Here is a 27,331-nt window from a genome sequence, read left to right as displayed (position 1 = left end):
CCCAGAAAAAAAAAAAGAATTTAGCCCACAAGTTTCATGTGATCCTACACCCAAATCCCAGCAGCCAACTCTGAAGTGTCTGTGTATCAGCAATCTCACTGCTACACACACTGTGTCAAACAATGCATGCACGGGGTCGTATAAGTTGCTAAGACTGAAAGCAACTAAAATGTGTTTTCTTCCAGGACTGAAAAACTAAATTATGGCATGCATATCCATACAATGGAATATTTTTCATCTAATACAAAGGAGGTGGCCTTATGATATATAAAAATGGAAAATTCTTCGAGTTATTTTGTTACAAGAAAAAAGTGAAATGCAGAGCAGTATCTATAGTCTGCCACCATTCGTGTCAAGTCAATCACTACGTTATAGACAATACAATATGTGTAGATGGAGTCTGGGGGAAGGCTTGGATGGCTGAGAGGAACTGCACAGCTGAGGTAAGGGAGCCTGGGGCATAGTGTTAGTAGGTGCTCAGCACCTAGTCAGTGTCCACCTGGTTCCTATCAGCAGAATGTTAGTCATGCTAAGAGCTACAGCTATTTCCTGCCAAGGAGATAAAGATTACAGTGAGCTGATTCTGGCGATATTGTTCAGATACTTGATTTTTCAGTTTTTCTTGTAGCTAAAACTGGGAGTGTGATATTTATCCCTGATGAAGTTATCGTTAATAGTGGCTATCAAAAGAAATAGAGAAATTGATAATTGTAATTCTCACTGGTATATTCCAGTATTACTGAATGTATGCACTTACAAATGCTGACTGAATGCTTAGAGTTTTCTTGAAGCTTCTAAGTTCTGTGATAAATAATTGGCCACTGTGACAATATGGCATAGGTCATTAAAGTGCATTCCATTACAATGAGTTAGCAGGAGTTCAGTTCCGTGAAATTTTAATCTAACAGGGTATATTAAATGGAAATACATTTTCTATAACGAAACTTGTGAAAGGAAGGAAGCGCTATTTTCAATCGTGGCGTAACTGGTAAGCACTTATGAAGGAGAGCCACCACGTGTAAGATTTTAGCAGTCCTTGCTTCTGCTTGGGGGATAGTCTCTGCTGGAGAAAGCAGAGACTGTCAGATGAGAACAAGTATGTGAGTACTTTGAAACATTGTTTCTTCTGAGAGATAGATTCTCCTACTTTCCATGTAAATAAAATGTAGACAACTAGTAGCAAGCTTCAGTTCACTGAGTCACTGTGCTCTGGCCACCCTTGTATGTGTATGTAGTGTAACTGGGTGCTTCTTACCAGTCGGCTCACCCTCCAACTCTGTGTTTATCTCCATAATTTATAGTGCCATACACACCAGCTAGTTTGCGTTCATGATCGTGGTGTCAGGGACCATCCTACTCTTGGGAAACTTTGGCTGTAGGATGATGGGAAACAACATTCTATGTTTGAATGTTTCTTAGCCAGCGGTTAGCTTGTGTTATTTTTCTCTCTTCCACTAGGTGGCAGTCTTAAATTAGTTCAGATATGAGACTTTTAACTGGCATAGACTAAAGGATTGCAGGCCTATCATTTTTATGAAGTAGAGTCTGAAGCAGGTAGAGGGAGAGCTCTGACGTTGTAAGATGCATGCTATAGGCATGTCAGTCACTTAGGTGCTTTATATAAAAGTAAAGCCCCTTTCTCTTCAGCACGCCTCCCTCCGATGCTATTTTGTCACCTGTTTTAGGGTAGAATGATCAATAAAAATGTAAATGGAAGAGCAGATAGGTCTGGAAGTCTCCTGTGTTCTATTCGATACATTCTATTGGGAATTAACAGGCTTTTTTCAGGCTGTTGGAGACTGCTAGTGGAGCTGGTGTCCAGGGTTGCTTCAGACTTTCCCACTGCTCTGTGACTATGCACACCCCAGCCTGCCTGCCTAGTTAGGAAACGGTTGATTCCTTTCCAGTTCTGGGTACTGAACCCACGGCCTTGTGTGTGCTACGCAAGCACTCTCCTGTGGCAGGACTGTTTCTAGCTTTCCCCTTCTCTCTGTGTCTTTGTTTTCCCTTCTCCTTTTTCCAGAGTTCAGGGCTTTCCTGCTGCTCTCTGTAGGCCTGGGTTACACAGTAAGGCAGGAGCCCCCTCAGGCCTCGAGCCCCAGGCGTGCTCTGCCCACACACTTTTCTCCTACAGGTTCACTACCAGCACTCGGCTGTTCCGGTCTTGTAGGACTCTGTTGCCCGCTTGGCATTAGACTGGAGAATAATCTGATCTATCGGAGCTGTAATCTATTAAATTTGTACAGCTGTTTCCATTTCAACACCAAAGAGTCTCAAAATACCAAATCCTAACATTCAATCCTAACAATCCCAACATTGGCACTGAGGACGTTGGTAGTGCTCCAACAGAGCTCTAAGATAGAACTGGATATTCCAAATGCAGAGCGCCCTGTGCCGGGGGAGCATGTAAGGTAGAGTATGGCGCCTTGCTGTAGAGTATCTGCCAGGCTGTATCTGTGAAGCAGCCTCTCTCTCTCTCTTCTCCCACAAATGCTGTCACTGTAGAGCAGCCTACATTGATAGGTGGGTATTTGTGACTCTAGGAGAGAGGAAGACTCATGCAGAGTCCCGCGGCAAGGTGAAATGTTTAATAGATGTTGGCTTATGGTGCAGTTAGAAGTGATTGTTGATTTATAGTTCAGAATTATATAGACGTCAAAAATTCAGGCAGGGAGACATTGTTCTTAGCATATACAAGGCCCTAAATTTGATCTTAAATTTCCTAAAAAGAGGAAGGGGAAATAAAGAAAAAGAAATTGATTTTCCCAGGAGGGCTAGTGTGCTAAGCCACCGCGAATTACCTGATGAAGAGCTTGTCCCCAGCAGTCATAGAGGGAGAGGACCTCCTAGATTGTCACTGGTGTCACTGTGCTGGGGCAGTGTATTACTCCCTCCGTCAAACCCATCTTTCCTGTCTCCCCGCTCCTTTCCCTCCCGCTCCCTCCCCCCACCTTGGCCCGACTCCTCTGCACTTTCCTACCTTCTTTTACTTTTGTCCCTCAAAGAACTATATTTTTTCCAAATGCTTAAGGAAAAAGTTCTTGGTCTCAGTGTTAGAGGCACCTTATATGTGACTTTGTTTCTTCATTAGATTAAGTTTTTTTTCTAGTCTCTTTGGAGTCCTCTTATTCTCCCAAATTCTTGGTTTCAGTGCCTTTTTCCTTCTCTCTCTCCCCTAGATATGTTTTTTTTTTTTAATTTAAAGAAAATTTTTACTGAATATCTGAAAAACAACTCCTACAAGATTGATTTTTCCATAGAACTATAGCTACATGATGCATTACGTCTATAATGTTAAAATATGCATTAGACACAAATATAAAAACCATAAAAACAAGCCACCATTCTTTAACAACTGAGTAAAGATAAAATGCCTAAGGACACCATGGATGACTTGCAAAGGAGGCTCTTTAAGAACCATTTAAAACACAAACACACACACACACAGATGGATGAGTGTTCAGTTATATACACCGAAGTGAACCTTCAGCACTAGGAATCAGAGCATGTTGTCATAGAGAATTAACACTTATTATAGAAGTGCGTAATGTCAAAGGAACAGAACCACCAGCATTCTAAAGCAGCCTTGTCAACTGGGCAAACCCTCCAACTCATGTCTCTCTGCTGTCCATCACGGATACACTGGCAGAAACATTGAAATGAAAAAAAGAAAAAAAAAGAACAAAGAAAAAATTAGAAAATTATACTTTGTGTGATTATAATTATGTTTTATGTAAAGAGCAAAAGGCATCAAAACCAAAATGCAAATGTTCGTGCAAGTTTCTCAGCACCAAAATGTTACCAGTTCATTTAGTTAGGTTGGCAGTGTTTGGATTGAACCCAGAGCCTGGTATATGCTACACAAATGCTGTCCTACTGAGTACTGTCCCCAGCACATCAGCAGCTATCTCCTCAATAGTGTGTACAGTATCGCGATGTAAGACGTTTCTGATGAGCTACCAACAAGACACAGAACGATAAGCTGGCTTTCGTAAAATCACCCGTGCTTCTGTAGGATCGTGTTCATTTTCTTCCCTCCTCCTCTCCTTCCTCTTTCTTGTTTTGTTTTGTTTTGTTATTTTGTTTTGTTATTAAGAAAGGTTTGGGAGGAGGATCATACAAAAGGTTTTAGACTAAAACCTGGAAGCATAAGGAAACACAATCCCTGTGAGCTGCCTTTCTGTGATGCTTTTTGTATATAAAGTGTACGTGATCCTTGTCAAGTGGAACTGGATCACACAGCAGTATGGCTTCCCTAAGTCGTCCCATTTGTGGTGTCTGTTCTTCTCTGCCTTCCTCTTTTATATTTTCCTCTCTTGTCCTCTTTTGTGCTTTTCTTTCCCATTTCCCCTTCTCCATTCCTTCCTTTTTCCAGCAAACACTAAGCTCCTACTAGATGTGCCTAATGCTGTGAGCCTTTAATACAGTTCCTTGGGTTGTGGTTACCCCAACCGTGACGTTATTTTGTTGCTACTTCATAACTGTAACTTTGCTACTATTATGAATCGTAATGTAAATATCTGATCTGCAGGATATCTGATTTGCTGATTTGCAATATCCTCCAAGGGGGTTGTGACACACGGGTTGAGAACTGCTTGGGGTGGGAGCTATGCTGGCCTACTCTGTAAGCTGTAAGAGTCTAAGCTGAATGAGGCCTAGGGGCGTGTGATGACAAGCATCCCTAAGGATAGGGACGTCAGGGAGCATCTCTGTATACATGCTCCCTGACATAAGTCTGATGATGGCGTGCAGGAAGTTCTGCTACAGTTCTGAGTCCCTGAGGGGCAGCATACATGCTTAGGACAAGGGCTAGGTAACGCTTCTTGCACGAAGAGCGGAGTCGTCCATCTTTCTGGCTGTGTGAGAAAATGGCCTCACCCTTGCTATTGTAGTGTGGAAAGTAGCACAGAATGTTTACAATTACATGAACTTGCTGTGTTTAAATCCAATTTTACTGGAAACAGGCAATGGAGTCTGTGCTGCTGGTTCCTGACCTACCAGGAGAGGCTCCAGGACCTCTGAAATAAGCAGTCCCAGGTACTTCATTCTGATATAACCCATGAGAATCCCTCTTGCTTTCTTTCTGGAGAAGTTAATAAGGGGGAAGGGACTAGGATAGTCACTGTAATTTCATTCTACATCCTTACTTGTTTCCAGTAAAAACATTTTGGGAGATACAGCTCACTTGTAGAGTTTTTGCTTCAAGTACATAAAGCCCAGGCTCAATCCTCATCACACTCACACATATGCACACATAAACATAGATACACTCACATATACACACATGCACACATACCCACACATACCTTAACACATGTATACGTATACAGACACAGAGGCATACACACAGGCACATACACAGACACATGTGCACATACATTAACACATATATACACACACATACACACATGCCATATACACAGACATATATATATGTATGTATGTATGTATGTATACAGACACACATACACAGGCATACACTCACATGTGCACACACATACATACTATCATATATACACATGACACATACACACACATATACGCATACACACTTTAACACACACAGACACATGCACACATATATACAGACACATATATGCACACACACATTAACACACACAGACACGTGTACACACATATACAGACACACACAGAGCATTATAATTAACATTGCTCTTCTTATTAATCTCTAGCTTCTCCATAAAGTTTAAACTATAAAAGCAAACCTTAAATTATTTTAGGAGAGATTTATTTGTATGCGTGCATGGCTGCGTGTATACAGCAGTGTCCATGCCTGAGGTCCATGGAAGCCAGAGGAGGTGGTCAGAGCCTCTGGAACCAAAGTTACACATGGTTGCGAGTTACCATGAGGGTGCTGAGAAGTGAACCCTAGTCCTCTGGAAGGGCATCGGTGCTGAACTGGTAAGCTACTTCTCCAGCCTCCAACACAGAATCCTTTAACAAGGTAAGCCAAAGCTTTTAACTGTTGGTCTGGAGGGATGGCTCAGTAGTTAAGAGCACTTACTGCTCCAGCAGAGGACCCAGGTTCAGCTCCCAGAACCCACATGGTGGCTCACAACCATCTACAACTCCAGTTCCAGGGCATCCAACACTCTTCTGAACTCAAGGAGTACCAGGCATAAGTATGTGATCACATGCATACATAAATTCATACATACATGCATACATATAGGCAAAGCATTGATGTGCATAAATAAAAATAAATACTTGCTTTTTAAAATATTTCCACTGTTATAAACCCTAGCAAAAGAAACTGTGGCAAAAAAAAAAAATGTGTGAAATTCCAGGTTAAAAAAATAGTTATTTATTTACAGTGCTAATTGTCCTTAGTAGCTGTGGAAGGTTGGTGAGGCACACACGCTGGGGGTGTGTCAAATGCTGAGTTCCACCCCAGGACTGAAAGAAATCTTTGAAATCATGAAAGACAGATTATAGTAGGAATTATTTCTAAATATCATCTTAACATAGACTTTATCATGTTTGCATATTAAACTGTTCACAGTTTTAGTGATTGTGTGTGTGTGTGTGTGTGTGTGTGTGTGTGTGCGTGCGTGCGTGCGCGCGTGGGTGCCCTGCTGTGCTGTGCACATGGAGGGCAGAGGAGTCAGGTCTCCCTTTCCATATGTATGCGGGTCCAAAGGATCAAACTCACGGTGCTGTTCTCGCTTGCACAGCGCTTTGCCTGGCTGAGCCTTTCCATTCGCCCTTGATGGCTGTCTTACGTCATTAGTCTTAAGTCATAAGGGGTTTCTACATAATTTATGTCATATTTTTAATCTTTTAAGAGAGTCTCAGAGTATGGTTATCGAAGTAAGGCATATACACATAATGTAGGTTCTTAACACCACAAGGCACAATTGCCTTCTGGGAAGAATATGCCGGTCTATACTCCCCCACCAGGCGTATGTGAGACTCCCTATTTCAGCATATATTTTTTAAAAATTTGTTATCGCTATTTGTTTTCTTTTTCTAAAATATATCTTGTATTTGGGTCAGAAAACTTTGCTGTTTATCAGCATTTCTCAACTCGTGGGTCCCAGTCCTTTAGGATCAAATGACCCTTTCACAGGGATCACGTATCACATATCCTGCATATCAAATATTTACATTACAGTTCAGAACAGTAGTAAAATTACAGTTATGAAGTAGCAATGAGATGATTTTATGGTTAAGGGTTGTCTTAGTCATAGTTTCTATTGCTGCAATGAAATACCATGACCAAGAAGCAAGTTGGGGAGGAAAGGGTTTATTTGGCTTATACTTGCACATTGCTGTTCATCACCTAAGGAATCAGGACTGGCACTCACACAGGGCAGGGACCTGGAGGCAGAAGCTGATGCAGAGGCCATGGAGGGATGTTCCTTACTGGCTTGCTTCCCCTGGCTTGCTCAGCTTGCTTTCTTATAAAACCCAGGACTACCAGCCCAAGGATGGCACCACCCACAAGGGGCCTTCCCCCTTGTTCACAATTGAAAGAATACCTTACAGCTGGATCTCATGGAGGCATTTCCTCAACTGAGGCTCCTTTCTCTGTGATAACTCTAGCTTGTGTCAAGTTGGCATACAAAACCAGCCAGTACAGGGATCACTACAACATGAGGAACTGTGTTAAAGGGTCACAGTGTTAGAAGGTCAAGAACCACTGCTGTACGTAAAAGTTAACGGGTACCCATTTGACAGTAGAGTGTCACCCTGGACTCTAGCTTTAGCCAGTCTTCTGTTATTCTGGAACTGGTCTGGAGGACATTATGCCACACACATAGCAATGGTCTTGGATCAAGCTACTGTAATATTTAGCATCTGAGTTGAAAATACAGCCAGCCATCATCAACACCCAAATGGCCAGTGGTGTAATGTTGTCACTGGTTATCAAAATTCTTCTTCTTTCTCAAGAATCATGATGATTCGTGTGTGTGTGTGTGTGTGTGTGTGTGTGTGTGTGTTTGTGTGTTCTGTACATGTATAGGTGTTTGCATGTATTCAGGTAACCATCCAGGTAGAGGCCAAAGGTCTAGATCAAGTGTCTTCCTGTCTCCTTTGTTGTTGTTGTTGGTTGTTTGTTTGTTTTGAGACAGGGTCTCTCACTGAACCTGAGCTTGTCAGTTAGGTCAGCTTGGCTGGCCAGAGAGTGACTGAGGCTGCTCTGAGCGCTGAGGTCACAGGCCTAGACCAGTGTTCCATCTGGTGCTGGGAACCAAACTCAGGTGGGTCCTCGTGCTCATGGCTGCAAGCGCTGTTCCCATTAAGTCATCTCTCCTGCCCTGGGAATCAGTTTAACATGTAGAAGAAAGGTTCTTGAGCCTCAGTCTGTTTTCTGCTCCTATCACAGTATGCAATCTGTGAAGAGAATATGTGTGTCTTCTCACAGTTACGGAGACAGGAAGGACCAAAACCAAGGCTTAAGTCTTCCGTCCTGTCAGGGCTGTGTCTTCACATGGCCGAAGGGTTGAAGAGCAAGGTAACCAAATGCTGTTCAAAGCCTCTGTTATGAAGGCCTGGAGACACTGAGACGGGAGCCCATGGCTTAATTCCTTTTCTCAGGCCTCACCTCTTAGTAAGTTTCCATCGGCAGCAGCACTGGTGTTCCGAGGAAGATAAAGGGGGACAGGCTGGGGAGGTGGCTCAGCGCTCTTGTTCCTCGAGAGGAACCAGGTTCAAGTGTCAGCACCACTGGCAGCTCATTGATGGCCTCTTCTGGCCTCCAAGTGCACCAGGCACACATACAGTGCACAGCCAGCCATGCAGGCAAAATCAGGACATCCCTCAGAGGTGAGTAAAGGCTGATTAAGAGGCTCATTGTCTCCAGCGATGTGTCAAAAAGTGTTCAGAGTTTTGGTTTTCCATTTCTGAATCATTACAGTAAAATGACAAAAATAGACTAGTTAAGTGGCAGTTATCTAAACTAGACATTTAAGGCCACACTAGGCAGCATACTTTTTATTAATTTATTAATTTACTTTACATCCCAATCACAGCTTTCCCTCCTCTCCTCACTTAATCTCTCCTCCCCGCCATCCTCCCATCCTCCTTTTGTCCTCAGACAAGGCTCAGAAAAATGGAGGCCTCCCGGATATAATCCCTCCTAAGCATAGCAAGTTGCAGTAGGGTGTATCTTCTCCTGTTGTGTCTAGGCAAGGCAGCCCAGTTAGGGGACAGGGATCCAAAGGCTGGCAACAGAGTCAGATACAGCTCCTGCTCCCCTTCCCCTGCTCCGGCTCCTGCTCCCGTTAGGAGTCCCACATGAAGACCGAGCTGCACAACAGTTACATAGGGCTGGTCTTGAACTCAGAAATCTGCCTGCCTCTGCCTCCCAAGTGCTGGGATTAAAGGTGTGTGCCACCACCGCCCAGCTAGGGTAGCATATTTTTAAAGGCAATTTTAAGTACCATATATTGAAATTAAAAGCAAGATATTTTCCTCTATCTCTGTCTCTGCCTCTCCCGCTGTGTGTGTGTGTGTGTGTGTGTGTGTGTGTGTGTGTGTTCTCAATTCTTCCAATATGTCAAGTTTCTAAAGAAAGAAAAGTTCAGGTCAATGCTAAAATTTGGTTAAATTTTAGTTAAAATGGTAGCCAATAGCCTATCATATTTTTATTCCCTGACTCCTCCCTTCCACATACACCCCACTGTGGAATATTGAGATTACAAAGACTGGAGATTTAATGCTCAGAGAATTTTTTTTGTTGATTTGGGTAGAAGGGAAAATAACAATTGTCATGGCCCTGATGTCAGAAGCCTACGCTTTATTTATAATTGAAACAAGCACTTGGTTTCAGAATATTACATTGATACCCCTGGCAATCACGGCGGGCATTTAAGACTGTTTTGATTTGTTTTGTCATTCACACATAGTGGGTAAGGAGTTCCCACGCTCCTGCTCTCCTGTTGGGGACTGTCACTCACCATGTCCTATGTGGAATCACCTTCTCTAAACACAAGCCGAAATGCAGCGGGGCATCACTGTTGTTATCAAAGAGAAACACAAAGACACGTGTGGGTGTTTACCTACAGGTACACCTATCATCTGAACTTGGTTGTGACATTTCTTGTGTTTCTCTGACTCTCTTGCCCTTCTCCCATGAAATACTGAAAAAGAAGATAAACACTGAATCCTTGCATCTCTATTGCAGAATTAAAACATTCATCTATGACATTTTTGAGAGCCAAAATTTGAAACATGAATTGCATCAAAATAATTTTGAAATTCATTCCTAGTAGGATCTGTATTTAATTAGGATAATATGGGCCTGAGAATTAATTTTCAGTTCAAGTTCTTTGCCATATGTTTTTGATGAAGATGTTTACTTGCAACTAAGTTAACAGTTTGGAATTCTAAAATGGGGAATTTATAACCTTTAACCAAGTGTTTCTTAGCATTCACATTTTCTACAGCTCCTTCATCACGATTTTCTTCTAAAAGTAACAGGTGGGGCTAGAAGGAGATCATGATGCTAAAGAGCACTGGCTGCTCTTCCAGAGGACCCAGGTTCAATTCCTAGCGTCCTCATGGCCTCTCACAGCTGTCCAAAATTTCAGTCCTAGGGGAACCAGCACCCTTTTCTGGCCTCCATGGGTACCAGGCACTCATGTGGTACACAGACATACATACAGGCAAAACACTCAAACACGTAAAATAAATAAATACATAATTTAAGAAAAATAACACTAGCGATCCTAAAAATTGGACTGTGTGTCCATGCATTCATCCATTTGCGAAAGTTTACTTACTTACATTTTATTTCATATATCCTATAAGTTAACATACACCACAGAAACTTTTAATTATAAGAAATAAGCAATGCTGATAAAAATTGGGTGGTATATGCTAACAGCATAGTGAAAGTTCACTTTAAAATAGCAAGCCTTCAATATGCTTTTCTAAAATAACATTGTAAGAATTATTTAGGCAGATTTCAAACTCATTTCAATCTCATCTAGCAACTATGTGGAATTGTTGAAATTTGCTGGTAATTTTCTTTTACACTTAGTACTTGAAATACTATTTGTATATTTTGGTATTTCATACAATTTTTGTTCTTGTTGGTTAGTTTTTTAGACAAGTCTCTGTAGAGCTGGCCTGGAACTCATTATATAACTCAGGCTAGCCTCAAACTCATAACAATCTTTCTGCCACATTCTCCTAAGTACTAAGATTGCAAGCATGAGCTACTTTGCTCCAGATTCCAGGTTTGTTAAAGCTCAAAATACTGGTATTGTTCGTATAATACTGTTAATGTGGATCCAATCAGTATATAGTCCCCTGACCTCTGCTCTCTTCTTTTGTACTCTTCGGTGTCCTCCTGCATTCCTGATACTCTCTGTGTTCATTTTAATCTTTACATGCAAGCACCTATCTGTGCTCCAAACACACACAGAGACCCACCCCCTCTCTCTCACACACACACTGATACAGAGGGAGCCCTCAATAGGCAGCATATGTTTCTATGGAGGAAGAAGAGTTAGTGTACTGAATGACCGTCCTCCAAAGTGAAGAGTTGTCCAACTGCTGTGCTAGCTGCATGGGAGGATCTCTGACCACTGCAGGAAGCTCTCGGAGCCTTTCTGGACCCAGTGGATCACAGGCTTCAGTAGGAAGGCTCACTGAGCAGTAGGAAACAAAGAGAAAACTCTGGGTGCGTTCATAGCTAGTAGATTATATTTGGAACTGTTTAGTGTTGCTGCTCAGTTTGTGCAACATTTGATACTTCTCCAATTTCTGTGTAGCAGTCTAAAGTTATTTCAAGATAATTTTCCCTTGGATCCGGAAAGATGGCTCATTCCCTAAAGTGCTTGCACTTAAGCATGAAACCCTGCATTTGGATCCCATGGAGCCTGACTGAAGAAGACCTTTTATGTCAACTTCTGGTCTCCACGCACATATGTCATACATACCCATGTTCACACCTACACAGTGTGCACACATATTTTTCTTAAAGTACAGGTTTATTCTGTATTCCCTTACCACATTTTAAAAGCACACTACCACTGAGATAAACTACCAACCCCCACTTAGTACATTTTGTACAGGTGCTGTAACATGCCAAATATACAGTTATTGGCTCTATAAATGTGCTAGTGACCAAAGCGATGATGACAACAAATCCTACCCCTGTAGAGCTAGCATTTCACCAGAGGGGACCAAAAATTAATATTTGTCTATCATATTAGGTAGTGTAGCTGCAAAGGAGATCTACAGAGGTGGATAGCAGGAGCGTTGAAGAGGGGTTGAAGCTTAGATGTGATGACCGTGATCATCAAAGACCATGTTGAGAAAGGGACAGCTTCAGAAAGGGCCAAAAGAGGTGACAAATAGCTGTGCAGGAATCTAGTTAAACGGTCTTTGCAGATTTGTGTGAGCTGAAGTGAATGGTGAAGGTCCTGGAGAAGGTGTGTGTGTCTGAGGAGCGCTGGGGCTGACGTGGGCGCTCACGTCCAACACAGGAGCTAAGGGAGGCCCAGTGGGCACAGTTGGATAAACAAGCCAGGCTTGCAGTCTGGACAGCACACCTTCAGGACGGCCAGTATCTGTGTGGATTCAAGTTGAACGAGCCCACCAATGGAGTAAGGCCACAGGCGAGAGCTCCTGTTCTGAGAACTCTAGGGTACCTTTACATTTAAAAATTAGAGATTTGAGAAGTAATCAGTCAAAGAAACAGACAAGATGGCTTTAGGATTAAATCCTGTGTCAGCATGTGAAAATCTCCATATACTGACCAATGTGTGTTTTTAAAATACATCTCATATTTCTTTTTGAATCTCTTCTCCCTCCACTCTCATGTAGTGTGTGTGTGTGTGTGTGTGTGTGTGTACAGGAATTGAACCCAAGGCTTTGCACGTGCTGAGCCTGTGTTACATCCCTAGTCGTCCATTCTTTGAAACATTCTTTTCTCCTCTTGGCCATATCCAAGAGTCAGCTTACCTCTAATGTCCTGACTTCCTCAGCGGTGTCTGCCAGGTGATGTAGTTCCCTCTTCTACATCCTTACCCCATCCCCCATCCGACCCACACATCGCGTGGCCTTCCACTTGCCTTGCTCCTGGTGTTGCAGGGAACACTTGGTCGCTTCCCTCTGGGTCTGCGTCACTTATTTATATATCTCTGCAGGTTACTGTACCGTCCTTGGGGTTCTGTGTTCTAGTCATGGTTTAATGTCTCACACATATGCAGGATACTTGGTTGGAACGTAAATAATATGCATATAATAAATTTGAAAATCACTACTAATAAACTAACCAAAGTAGAGAAGCTTACCTAGCAACTGTGTTTCACGCTGGGTTGTAGAACCGGGATTTGTAAAGAGATGATGGTGTATGGTTTCAGAGTAAGTGAAAAACACACCAGGGGCCAGCACTCACCAGCATGCCATAGCAGCAGGCCTTTCTAGGTGCAGTTGCTGAGTAATTTCTTTTTCTGCCCTGTGTACTGAAAAGCTGTCTGGTCGACAAAGCGTTTTACCAAGTATGTAGAAGCAAGTACCGTGGCTCATTATTTGAAAGTGTATCTGTGTAACATTTTTTGGAATGCTTGATTGCCTTGTTATTTTTGTTTGTTTGTTTTAATAAATTACCCCAACCTGTCTGTAGGGTGTTAGAACACCTCAACTTCCACGGGGATGCCAGTAACTGGGCAGTTTCAAATCAAGATTTCCATACTGGGTATGAGCCTTGCCATGAGTCATCGAGTAGTTACTAAACCTCACAGGAGCGAGGCTTGGCAGTAGAAGGGTGGAGACAGATTGAAAAGCCAAAAGATTTTAAGGAATTTAAGGAGTAGACTCTAAAAAAAGGTGTTAGCAGGAGTGTGGTTTCGCTGTTTATGCGTGTATTAAATGAATATATTAGAATTGAATCACATTTTAAAATATGTTGTAAATTTTGCTCCAAATTAAAACTCTTTTGCTTTGGCATGAGCATAGGTATTTACAAGGTGAGACAGATAAGCCCGCTTTGATCTCATTGGGTACAGCTGAACTGTGTGTCAAACGGCAAGTGACTCTGATAAGCAGCGCCACTGAAAGAGAGTCCAAAGATAAAAGCTTTCAAGTCTTTTGTCCTGAACATTATCCTCTATGTAGTGCTCTTCATTTTTAAAGTGTTTCAAGTAAAGTTCACTTTAGAAATATAGTTTCACTTTCTAAAATGTGTTTCTAATAATTCACCAAAAATATGCTGAATTGTATATTTTTAAAGAGAATCTATTTTGAAAAAATTCCAAAATATTTGTTTGAACAGGCACTCAACATCTCGATGAAAATGGTTGGAAAAGAAAAGCTTTCAAAGCCATTCTGTTCTCAGAGTTCCCGAGCCAACTAAACTGGTACAGTTAACGCTCCAGCCAGAGGCAGGAGCCGAGATCTAACACTTCCCGGACTGCTTTTCAGCAGACCTTCAAACCAACCTAGTGGCTGGATGTTAATGCCATTGAATTCCAGAGCAAACGGCTACAAGAAGAACATCTATACCTCTTTCTATCAATATTAGTCCTTTTTAGTAGCCTACGTATCTGCCTTAAGTTAGCATTCTTGAGTTTTGTGTGGCACTGATCCTGCAGGAAGATCCTATAGAGTGTGAACTTCCTAACATGGTATCTCTGAGATGCTTGTGTGTGTGTATGTGTGTGTGCATATGTGTGTGTGCATATGTGTGTGTGTGTGTGTGTGTGTTTTGGAGGTCAAAAGTCAATGTTAAATGTCTTCCTCCCTTGCACTCCACCTTATCTTTTGAGACAGGGTTTCTCATTGACCCTGGAGCTCATCAGTTTGCCTAGATTGGCTAGCCAGCGAGCTCGGGGGTGTGGGGGGTGTGGGGGGGTGGGGCTCCCCTGTTTCTAGCTCCTCCCCAGACCTGGGTTAAAGGCATGTGTCTCTGCTTGCCTGTGCATGCTGCAGATCTAAATTCAGTTCCTCACACCTGTGCAGCAGGCACCTTATTAACTGAACCATCACCCTAGCCCCCAGATAGCAGTATTTTTACATTGCCTTTAAGAATCACTATCACGGTGGAAGTAGAAATAATATATCACATCTTTACACTTTAGAGAGATTGGTGGTTATATTAGGCTACCAAATATATATGTAGTGATTGTTCAGCCTCTGGCCCACTTAATTTTTATTGTATCTCCCTTATAATTTATTAATAGCCCTTAATGCATTTGCCAGTATGTTTGATATGTTATGTTGATCTCTCTGCCCATGTATTTACTTTTATAAATGCTTTTGTTACTATTCATTAAATTGACTAGTTAATACCTACTATATTTGAATGTTGTCATGGAGAATAAATAGCAAGTAACTCAAATGTTCTGTGTGTCAGTTAGAAGACTAAACTTAACTACCATTTCTCAGGTATCAGAGTTTGTTAGAAAAGTAGCAGAAAATACAATTTCTTCGGGGTTTGTTTTGCTTTGTTTCCCATTATTTTTTTTACCCATGTATAATGTGAAAGAATAGTGTCCACAGTTTGGGTCACAGTGCTGTTTCCTACTTCAGAGTCTGAGACTTGGCAGAGCAGTGCGATTCTGCCTCGTCTTTCCCTGTTAGGAGTGTTCATTATGGGAAACTTAGAAAGCAAATGACAGAGTTTCAGGAAGACACTGAAGGGCTGACTGGAGATGCTGATTGGAAGCTCGAAGCTGCCGTTCATCAGGACAGTGTCAGGGAGGAAACAAACAACTTAGAGTGTGTTACCAAGATCCAAGAAAAGTACATGGGGGAGAAGCACTCCAGTGCTGTCATGTTCCAGTTGATCCAACTTGGATCCTCACACAAAGAAAGTGCTTGAGATCACTGGTCATTAGGACATGAGCTGAGAAATAGAAATTTTGTTTATCAAAGGAAATAACTTTGGCTTATAGAGGAAGGAGTGGAGAGTCTTCACTAAAGGGACGTTTTGTCTGAAATTTCTCTGATTTAGCGCCAGAGTATTTTAAAAGACTAATCAAAGCAGTTTCTATCTAACTTAAATTGTTGAAACCAACAGCCGATACATTTTGTTTTCCTTTGCCAAAATTCTCTTTAATGACTTCTTTAGCGTTTTCTGCTATCTCTCCTCTGTTGGTAAATTCATTAAGCTTCAAGTGTGTTTAAAAGTATTATGAGACAAGTGCTGTATTCTGTAGGTAGGATAATACTTCTGTGACATTTTCTTTTCCCACCAAAAGTGAGAAGTGAACGCCTTGCCTTTGTGCATCCCGTTTCACATGGAGGACAAGAGTTTACTCTCTACAATGGCTGACTTCCAGAACTTTTGCCTGAAGGTTTTTTGTCAAGTATGCATTCCCTTCTTTAGGCCTTTCTATATAGAGCCTACCAACATCGTCAGTGTGGATGATGTCATTCAGAGGGTCAGCGACCATGCTGCTGCGATGAACAAGCGGATACAGTACTACAGCCGGCTCACCACTCCCGCAGACAAGGCCCTGGTAAGGCAAAGCTCTGCTGCTTGTCTAAAGTTCAGTCATAATGAACAGTAAACACCGAAAACCAGGGCGACTCCCAGGGCTTGAACTTTTCACTGGAGTAGTCTAAAGATAGCATCATACACACGCAAAGCAATAGTAGTTAATGTGTGTTTCGGGCTTGTTCATTCTTATCTCCTCCGGAGTAGAGACATTTAGAACTCTCTGTTGAAAATAGCTTGAAGCTTTGATTTTTAGGTTTTTTCTTATTTCAGATACCAAAAGCTCTGAGGAAGACAAATTGCTTTTTAAATAGCAGCTTAGATATTGACTAAAAACATAATATTCTACTCTTGAATTCCTAAATTTGAAGCTACAAAGGAAAAATATTTATATACACTTTTTATAGGAATAAGAAACAAATATATTCATACTTGTGAAACCTGGTAGTTTCCTGTTTAGATATTGTCCTTTTAAAAACAAAAAATTAGCCTATGCAGACCACATTCTACCACAGTTCATTGTTTTGTCTTATAAACATTTAAGAGATTATTAGAAAAGGACTACAAATTCAATAAAGGCCAAATTTTCATTATGGGTCATAGCTTATGGACTCATGACTAACTGAAGTCTGTCTTATTAATTTAGACTTTTAAAATGTGTAAGTAATCTGTTGCTTGTAACAGTGATCAAATGTGAGATACTCAGAAATTTGAAAGCTTAAAAAATACTGTTAAAACGGGTCTTAGAAGTCAAAAGGAAGAAAGGAGCCAGCCTCTGACCTTCACTAGATAGGCACAAGGAGGAGTAAGTACCACCTGGCCATGGCTGTCTGAGGCAGCCCCCATGATGGCTATGTGAAGTCAATATTGAGACCGCTTTGAACTTGCTTGTTTAGATAGCACCTCATGTGTCGAGAGTGATCTTAAACCCCAGCTTCCTGCCTTATCTCCTTGGCTTATAGCACAAACCACCATACTTAGCTCTAAGATCTCAAGAAAAGACTTATGAAATGCTTTATGTGGGATGAATTTTTGTAGTTTTAATTTTTTTTATTTTTACCTGCCTTGTGGGCCCTTTACATTAGTAGTGATGATGTGTGATGACCACAACCAGAATTTTCTACCTCTTAGTGAATCATGCTACTTACAAGTTTTGATTTTACTTGTTTTGTTGTTGTCTTGTTTTTTCCCATTCACTTTGTCAGTTATACTCTTTTTCCTTCTTGCTGGGGAGTAGTCTTGAATTTTTTCTTTACTCATGGCAGAAGAAAATATCATCTAGATTATAGAGGAATGTCAATAAAGAGAAGGAAAAACACAGTGCATGGTAGAATTATGAAAGTCCTTGGGACGTTTGAGGTGCTGGTCAGATTCAGACTCTCCAGAGGCTATACCTTTAGGAGCAGGCTTCAGAGATATCATCTGGAGCTGAATGAACAGCACTGCCTGGAAGTTAAGTCAACATTGTGCACTGAGTTGTAACCCTCTGTTAACTGGCACTGAGACAGACAGACAACTAACCAGTCGCCCAGGTTAATATGATCTCTCTACTTCTAATGAATTTGTATAAATACCCACACACATTTTCTCAAAATCCACAAATCACTTTCCCTAAAGCTATGTTTTGGAGAAGAACAATAAATCACTGTTCATAGAGTAAAACCTCTTCATTGATGGAAGAAATGCTATTATTGTTATTCTAAGCTGGAAAGGGTGAAAGTTGTCTGCCAGCATCCTGTCCTTGCCACTACACGCACACGCCTGCAGAGAGCCTCGTCAGCACCACTGCCACCCAGGGCTTAGCAGAAAGGCATTGTGCAGGGCTTAGTCGGAACCAGCGAAGCATGGTTGGTGTCAGCCGGGGCCTGCGTGTCATGAGAATGTTCAGATAAAAAACGCTGCCCTGCACCACTGCTACAGTGGGGTCCCGCCTGCTTCCCATGCCTGCTAAGCACCCACCACTCTTCCCTCCCCATCCTCCGAGTCTTCCCATGCATAATCCAGTCCCAGAGGCTAGCACAGGGCTCAGGACTAGGTGAGGTGTTCATGGAATAGATTTAGTCTTCCATTTGGTGTAGGTCAGAGTGAGACCACAACTAGAATTTTCTACCTCTTAGTGAATCATGCTACTTACAAATTTTGATTTTACTTGTTTTGATGTTGTCTTGTTTTTTCCCATTCGCTTGGTCAGTTATACTGTTTTTCCTTCTTGCTGGGGAGTAGTCTTGCATTTTTTCTTTACTTATGGCAGAAGAAAATATCATCTAGATCATAGAGGAATGTCAATAAAGAGAAGGAAAAACACAGTTTTCATATGTATTTTTATCTGTGTCTCTAGGACTAGGTGTTTCTGAATCTACACCATGCATAGCATTCAGAGTTTTCTTCCCTAAAAAGTTATCACTAACTGTGTTGCATTAAAAAAGACATTTCTGTACTCATAACCTATGTCATTTTTTTCCCACTAAGGCCTCATACGCCATCTCTTCCTTGAGTCTTCCCTAGCTGATTTAGTTCTCATTGTTTACCCAGTGAGATAGCATGGCAAAGAGTTGAGAACTTAATTTTAGTGTGCCTCTTAATCTCATCTAATTGCTTCATGTGTCCAACTGGAATTTGAGACAGTTTGAGGCTGTTAAATTTATTCTCAAATAAGAAACAAAGTTGCAAACTTACATGTAGGTGTTAAATATTAAGAGATCGTTGGTTCACACTGGTCAGATTCTGTGCCTTCAAGGACTTCTAGATGGGCGGAGTGTCATCAAGAAACAGGATGGTTTCCCCATCCCTAATATGAAGGTGTAGACAGGAAGAAATGCAGGAGAAAGTGTGAGCCATTGTCTGAGAGGCACATGTCTTCAGTCTTCTCTGCTCCATCTGGTAGACCTCCAGTGCCCCCCCTCCCCTTTTGTTGATATCCTTCCTTGTCTTATGCTCCTAAAACCTTCATTGGACCATTGATTAAGTTACATTTTTACCTGGATCTTTTACCCAAAGCATTTAAAAATTAATTATAGGCCATTTCTTTAATTACTGTTCATTGGCACCTCAGTTCTTCAGTTTGAGATCACTGCCTGTTTCTTATATGACCATCTTCACCTCAGAGTTAGGTAAACACCACTTTGTTCTTGAAAAGCTCCTCAATTGAGGACAGCCTTCTCCTTGGAGATTTCTTTAATTATTGGCTTCCTTCTTTCTCATCAATGCAAAAGTACTTTGATGTTAGAAATAACGTATTTCTACTTTATACCTGCTGCTATATTAAAAAATAATCATGGATGCATAAAGCTAAATGTTTACGAGTCTTTGAAATATAGATTAAAATATGTCTTAAAGATATTCATGCTGGTAGCTTTTTATAATCTCAACACTCATGCAGCAGAGGCAGGGGGATCACACATTGAGACAGGAAGGGAGATGTGTAATAGCCAGGAATCTCACTGGCAACTTTCCTCAGAGGAGCCCACCAACCAGATCTCCCAGCTGTTCCGGCTTCATGTAAATCTGAGAAGTGTGTGTAGTCAGTTTCTCTAATCAATAGAAAACATGCTTTTTGTTCGTTCACTGGTTCTGACGTTTCTCTTTTCTTTTCCCCAAGATTGCTCCAGACCATGTAGTTCCTGCTCCAGAGGAATGCTATGTGTATAGTCCATTGGGCTCTGCCTATAAACTTAAGAGTTACACTGAAGGCTATGGCAAAAACACCAGCTTAGTTACTATGTGAGTAAACTCCTTCTCGGAGCATGAATTAAACTGTGTGAATGAAACTGTCTTAATTAAAATACTTGAGGAGCCCGACTCATATTGTTACTACTATTACTCTTTCAGTTTTATGATTTGGAATACCATGATGGGAACATCTATACTAAGTATTCCTTGGGGCATAAAGCAGGTAATATGATTTTTGAGTATACTTTTATCTGAAAATGTCTTAAGATTTATTATTTTATGTATAATTATGCATATGAGTGAGTCTGAGCCGTGGGTATTTGCATGTAACCACCTGTGCCCATGGGGGCCAGAAGTGTTGGATCCTCCTGGAGCTGGAGTGGCAGGCAGTTGTGAGCCACCCAACTTGGGTGCGGTGAACCAGGCGTCAGTGCTCTGAAAGGCCAGAATGCATCCATAACTGCTGAGCCATCTCTTCAACCCCTGAGAATTTTTCTATACCTATAATCCTAAAGCTTAGGCTAAGGTGCCAGGATCTTGAGTTCAAGACCGGTTTGGGCTACATAGTAAATTTTAAGCCAGCTTGTGTATATTCCATATATCTCTCAAACAGATAAATAAATTAATTAAGTAACGAAGAGTGTTTGCTTTATCTTTTAAGTTTGGGGCTGGGGATGTAGTTAAGCAGCAGTGCTTTCCTACCTTCCATGGGACTCTGTGTCCAATAATAGCTGTAAAAGAAAACGAGTGCTATATTATTATTTACATAAAATCCTTTAAATCTCAATAAAAAGCAGATGGTTGTTTTATTTTTCCACTACCATGTTTTTGTCAGAATTGTTTAGGGTATTAATGTAATTGCATATGAAGTTATTTTTACATAATGAAAGGAACCCAACTTTTTATTTTTAAAAGGCTGGATTTACTACTGGAATGTGTGTTATCGTGCTGATGGGCCTTCTAACACTTTACTGCTGCTATAGAGTGGTGAAATCACGGAGTATGATAAGTAAGTAGAGGCAGATTGTTGTGGGAACTAATAACACTTTCCTATTAAAGCAGATCCTACTGTGTACATTCTATATATGTGCCAGCCATCTCCTTTTACTGTGTGTGTGATGTGTGCGCACGTGCGAATGTGCTGCAGTGCACACATGGAGGGTAAAGGACAGCTTGAGGGTGTCAGTTTTCTTCTACTGTGAGGTTCTCTGGGATTGAACTTTTGACCATAGCTCTCTAACCTGAGCTCTTGCGGGCCCCAGCTGGCTCACTCTGAAATTCAGAGCTGAGCATTCTTTGGAGAAGACATTTCTATTAGGGCTGATGACAATAAAAGTGTCACAAAACAGTTCCATCTTATTGTCTCTGCATGAGTACATGTGGGGATCAGATGCATGACGGAGGCACTTCTCCCTCCACGGGGGTCCTGAAGATTGAACTCCGGTTCCCAGGCGTGGTGACAAGTGCCTCTCCCTCTCAAATGTTGTATCTTTTAAATAAAGCCTTTGTCAGAACTATTGAGCATTCTATGATCCTAATCAATTATTGTTTACTTGTTTTGATTTTACATAGCAGACCTAAAAGTATAAAGTATCGATAGAAAAATATGAAGCATAAGCAATTCTTAGAGTATAGATGCATTATACCTCTACTTAGCTGTATAAATTCTGGATCAGGGAATCAGAAAGGTAATCTTTTCTTCTCTCCTCTTCTTCCTCTTCCTCCTCCTCTTCTTCCTCTTCCTCCTCTTCTTTTTTTTTTTTTTCTTTTGGTTTTTCAAGACAGAGTTTCTCTATGTAGCCCTGGGCTGTCCTGGAACTCACTCAGTAGACTCAGGGATCTACCTGCCTTTGCCTCCCCAAGTGCTGGGACTAAAGATTTGATCGTTTTGTTTGCTGGTTGTAAGCAGTCTTATTGTATTGCTTAGGTTGGTTCCAATCTTATGAGTAGAATTTATCTCTGTTTCCTCTCACACCTTTGTCCTCCCAAGCAGCTGGGAATGTATGTATATGTGTATATGTGTGTGTATGTGTATGTATGTATATATATGCTACTATACAGAAGCATCGTTTTAGGTCACTTTCACATATTCAACTGAGTATGGTAGTGTATGCCCACAGTCTCAGAACTGGGAGTTAGAGACAGGAGAACCAGGAGGTCAGTATTCTCAGCTACACAAGGAATTAAAGGACAGTCAAGGACAGGAAAGTCTGACTCACAAGAAGAAGCAAAGTATATGTGTGGGCAGGGTCGTGTGCCTTTTAGGGCCTAGACAGGCATGGTTTTCCTTCAGTCATATTAGCAAGTGCAAACCAGCCTCTAGTTGTTTCTGTCTAAGCAGTTCCTCTCTCCAGTTAAGCAGAGTCTCAGTCGCTGGGGAGTTTATTGTCACTTATTGTTTGAGATCTTGGGAGAAGCCTTGTTTTGAAGCCATTCAAGTTCCTGGTTGAGTTTGTTTAGCCTTTGGTTTCTGCTGTTTAGGTGCTGACTGAAATGGGAAGAGCTCTTTATACAGATGGAGAGTAGGGGATTTTACTTCAGGCTGTCTCAGTGAAAAGCCTCCTCTGCACTCACTCACTCAGACTGTTACTGAGCAGGTAATGCCTGCGTTTCTTAAAGTCTTCCATTCAGAATGAACTTGCATCAGTTTACAAAGTCAACACAAGCCTAGTACAAGGCCAGACAGGACAAAAAATGAAACAAAAACAAACTTACAAAACATTATTTGATAGAATCAGTAGTGTAGAAAAATAATATGCCGTGTTTAAAATGTGTTTATTCCAGTGAGGGGAGAGGGTGCTTTGTTATTAAGAAGCCCAACATAATTCACTGCATTAACAAAATAAAAGTAAAGTCCACAGTTACAGCAATTCATGACTACCCTCGCAAAAAAAAGGCATTGGTGTTAAGCATCCTTTAATCTTAGTAAAGCGCTAGGAAAGCACAACTTACACAAATTACAGTTTCTTTATCCCAAAACCAGGACCAGCAGCTCTACAGTGATAAAATGCCTAAAGTTATTCCTATTTGGGTCAAAGAAGAAGAGGAGAATGAGGAAGAAGAAGAGGGGGAAGAAGAGGAAAAGAAGAAGAGTAAGATGACTACAAAGACATAGGAAATGTTCATGATTACTCAAGTACACCAAAAAAATGATGAGCTAATATAAAAACCAGAAAAGAGTAATAATTACAGCAAAAGAATGTATTAAAATGCTGACTAGTGCTATTAGAATTAATAAGAATCTGAAAGTTAACTGCCTATGAAATCAAGAATCAACAGCTAGACCCACAGTGCAGAGAACATTAGTCCATTCACCACAGCAGTAAACTCTAAAGGACTTAGATAAAATTTAGCAAGAGAACACACTTGATGGAAAAAAATACAGACTACCTAAACACAAAGAATAAAATCTGCACAAGTAAGAAAAACATGCCATGTGGTTTGGAAGATTCAATATGGCAAGCCACAAAAAGCCACATGTATAAATTCAGTCCCATTTCACACAGAGCCAGGAAAATTAGAGCGGAAAAGAAAAGAAGAATCAGACGGAGCAGGTATTGAGACACACTACCACACTACAACGCAGCTGTAGCAAAGCAGAAGGCCTTGGGAGAGAAGATGAGAGTGGACGCCATAGAGAGGCAGATGGCTGCTGCTCAAAAGCTCTCGGCACTCTTCTAGAGGACCCAGGTCGGGTTCCCAGCGCCTACACGGTATCTCAAGACTGTCTGACCTCTAGTTCTTAGGGATCAAATGCCTTGCTATGACCTCAGGGACCACATGGTACAGAGAAATTCAGGTGAAACATCCACACACACGGAATAAAAATGTTTAATCTTTATAAAATAAGACTGGAAAAGGAAGCATAAATCTCAGGTTTATGAGGTTAACGTCATATTTGATGTCTGCTAAACTGAGTATCAGTTGGGGGTGAGGGTGGAAAAACTCTGCATGATACCTTATACAAAAATATATTCCAGATTGCATTAAAAAAATGTAGGTGGTTGCGCATACAAACTAGCAATTGCAATTTTTCCTGATCAATACAGAAGATATAAAACATTAAAAGAAATATACCACAAAATCACAGGTCGTTACCAGAAATATCCTGGCAAGGTAATCAAGAGGACATTTGAATGAGCACACGCCTCCAAGGTGGAGTCCATGCCCCAAGTAATCTACAGGGAAAACAAGTCCATGACTACCACGTGCAGAAGTTAGTGAAACTCTCCACCCAAACACTCATGAAACAATTGCTAATCAAGGAGATGGTTGTCATTCATAAGGACTTTTCCTGTGCTGTGTCTATGAATAAGCTTGTCTGTATTCTTCAGAGTCTAGGATGATAGGACATTTATAGGCTAAAATGGTTTTCCTTTCTTTGTGGTTGTTTATTTTTATTCTAGACACCCCAATGTCTGTTGAACATTGCTATTGAAGTAGAAGCATAAAAACACATATATTGGACAAGATTTGGGGGTCAGACTAGTACTTCACTGCTCCTACTAACATTCTGCCATATAGTACACACAGACAGACATGCTGCCATATAAAACACACAGACAGACAGACTACCATATAGTACACACAGACAATCATATAATACACACAGACAGTCACATTGAACACCTCTTTTCTCTCCACCCCCACCCCTGGGAAACAAGATTAGTCATGAAGTGACTATAATCTGAGGGCAGTCAAAATAACCTTGTGTTAGACCTATCTGTGTTCTTATCCCTTACCAAAATACTGAAACAAAGAAATTGCTATTGCAATAATCCAACCATAGAAATGCAAATATTTTTGTGTTCTTTCTTGTGCAAATGTCTTTGTGTTCTTTTTACATAAATTCTTAAATATTTCTATTCTTTCTTATTCACATGTCTTTGTGTTCTTTTATCATTTAGTAGTTTTATTACAATCTTGTCTCCTACTTCATCACTTTTTTCTTTAAGTGAACTTTATATGTAGGGTCACCATTATTACCTTTGTTCATTGTCTGGTTTGTTGGATGACTGTAGGTTGTACATTGCGGCTCTATTGAATTGATTAATGATTGTGTGCTGTTGCATGTTTATACCTTCCTCTGTTGTTTGCTATTCTAAATGATACCCTTCTAAAAATAATTTATACATATCTTGTGTATTCTTTTGGATTACTTTTGACCCCTAAAAGGGAAAAATTGTGGGCTGGGAGATATATATAACTAAGGGGCAGAGCACATGCTTAGCTATTTGAGTTCAATCTCTAGTTCAAAAGTAAGGGAGGGAGGGAGGGAGGGAGGGAGGAAGGAAGGAAGGAAGGAAGGAAGGAAGGAAGGAAGGAAGGAAGGAAGGAAGGAAGGAAGGAAGGAAAAGGAAGGAAGGAAGGACAATCACTAAATTTCAATTTATTTCTAAAAGCTGTAGTAATTTCCAGTGGTTTCAGCTGAACATTAATGATAGGCTTCTTTGAAGCGCGTTGTTATATTGTGTTCCAAGTTTTGTTTTGTTTTCTTATGCTTGCAAAGTGGTATGCTTTTCTTTCACTGTATTGTTCGTTTGTATTCTCTTCCCTGTTAGCCATGAGTCCCTTGGTGCCTTTATAGTTGTACTAAGTACTCTCTTATGATGTTGCTGTTAGTTTCCTTACAAGTTCTTGTGACTTGCTTTCTCACTCTGTCTGAATGGCTTCTCTGAGACTTCCTGTTTCCCTTTTTCTGTTTCTTCAGTTCATAGACAGGATAACCTTTCATATTAGACTTTAGTCCTGTAACTATAGTCTCTACTGTTGTTTTGTCTTGTTATGTTAATGTTCTTCAGGCTGTTCAGAAACTCATTCTGTAGCCCAGGGTGGCCTTGAGTTCGCATTTTCCTGCCTCAGCATCCGGAAATCTAGAATTGCAGGTTTGAATTCCATGCCTAGCTTTACTTTTAAATTCTTAATGTAGTTATCTAAAATTTAAATTGGCTTGTAGCATAAAATATAACTCAAGACAGCGTTCACTCATGTTGTAAATAGTGTATAACTGTTAAGTAGTATTTTAAATGAACTGATGACGGGGTGACATATGCCTACAATTCCAGAAATCTGGGAAACTGAGGCATGAGGATTGTTGTGAGTTTGGGATTAGTATGGACTGTGTAGCAAGACACTATCTCAGAAAAACTAAAAAGAGAGTGTGTGTTCTATTTTTTTCTAGTTTTCCTACTCTTGGTTATCACATGCTCTAATTCGTTATTAAAAAGTTTGAATCCGCTGGGCGGTGGTGGCCCGCACGCCTGTAATCCCAGCACTCTGGGAGGCAGAGGCAGGCGGATTTCTGAGTTCGAGGCCAGCCTGGTCTACAGAGTGAGTTCCAGGACAGCCAGGGCTATACAGAGAAACCCTGTCTCGAAAAAACAAAAACAAAAACAAAAAACAAAAAACAAAAACAAAAAAAGTTTGAATCCTAGTTGTTTCTCAGATTATACTATTTCACTGATCACATTTCTATTTTATTTTATTTTATAATATTTTGATTGCTTTTTTTCATAATGTGTTCTTGTATTTGTTGGTAAAGTAGCCACAATATTTTGCTAAATAATTTTAGTTAATTGGGGAAAATAAATTATAAATGTAAAATATATAACAGTACCTAGTCTCATTCTTTCTCTTTGATTTTTATCTAGGTACATCAGACACATCCACATGGGAATATCCAGATGTCTGCAAACATTATTTTGGCTCCTTTGGGCAATGGTCAAGTCTCCTTTTCTCCCTGGTGTCTCTCATCGGAGCAATGATAGTTTATTGGGTGCTTATGTCTAATTTTCTTTTTAATACTGGAAAGTTTATTTTTAGTAAGTATTAATCTAGTCTTTAACATAGTTACTCTTAAATATCACTGTAATATTTCAGTTCTAGCCTCACATTTTTATATGTAAAGTATTATAAAACCTGGATAATGTGCTTGATTGAGCTTTTCTGTGCTTCTGCCAAGTGTCATGTGTATAAACATGAAGTTTTTCCATAAATAGCAGGTTTCATTCTGACATTTTCGTAACACATTTCAATCATATGCACTTCCTGTTCAGTTATATGTACTTCCTGTTCAGTCATATGCACTTCCTGTTATGTTGTCCTGTTCCCCGCATGCTCCCTGTGGTTCCCTTCCTCTCCCCTGCTAGACTCCTCCTACTTTGATGCCTTTCTTCTTGTCACCCAGTGAGTTTCCTTGGGGTTGCTCCCATTGCTTCCGGGAACATGGGTGAGAGGTTGTCTCCT

The 27,331-nt window shown here is 40.8% G+C and overlaps 1 protein-coding gene across 7 annotated transcripts in view; it reads left to right on the top strand.

Moving 5' to 3' along the window:
- Slc38a9 (solute carrier family 38 member 9) overlaps positions 1-27,331 on the top strand; it is an 82,179-nt gene that overhangs the window by 16,550 nt on the left and 38,298 nt on the right. For 2 of the 7 annotated variants that reach the window (XM_052159346.1, XM_052159351.1), the window contains exons 3-7: positions 16,307-16,439; positions 20,016-20,137; positions 20,246-20,309; positions 21,002-21,095; positions 26,737-26,907. In XM_052159346.1, the coding sequence (XP_052015306.1) occupies positions 16,307-16,439; positions 20,016-20,137; positions 20,246-20,309; positions 21,002-21,095; positions 26,737-26,907 (584 nt within the window). Of the gene's footprint in view, positions 1-185; positions 444-14,251; positions 14,604-16,178; positions 16,440-20,015; positions 20,138-20,245; positions 20,310-21,001; positions 21,096-26,736; positions 26,908-27,331 lie in introns of those variants that run through there. The other 5 variants (XM_052159349.1, XM_052159348.1, XM_052159347.1 and 2 more) reach the window with 5 other exon arrangements.

Source organism: Apodemus sylvaticus, chromosome 16 (assembly GCF_947179515.1).
Source record: "Apodemus sylvaticus chromosome 16, mApoSyl1.1, whole genome shotgun sequence".
NCBI classification, from domain to species: Eukaryota; Metazoa; Chordata; class Mammalia; order Rodentia; family Muridae; genus Apodemus; species Apodemus sylvaticus.
Note: the sequence above shows the minus strand (reverse complement) of the source record. Positions and strands in the feature narration are given on the sequence as shown.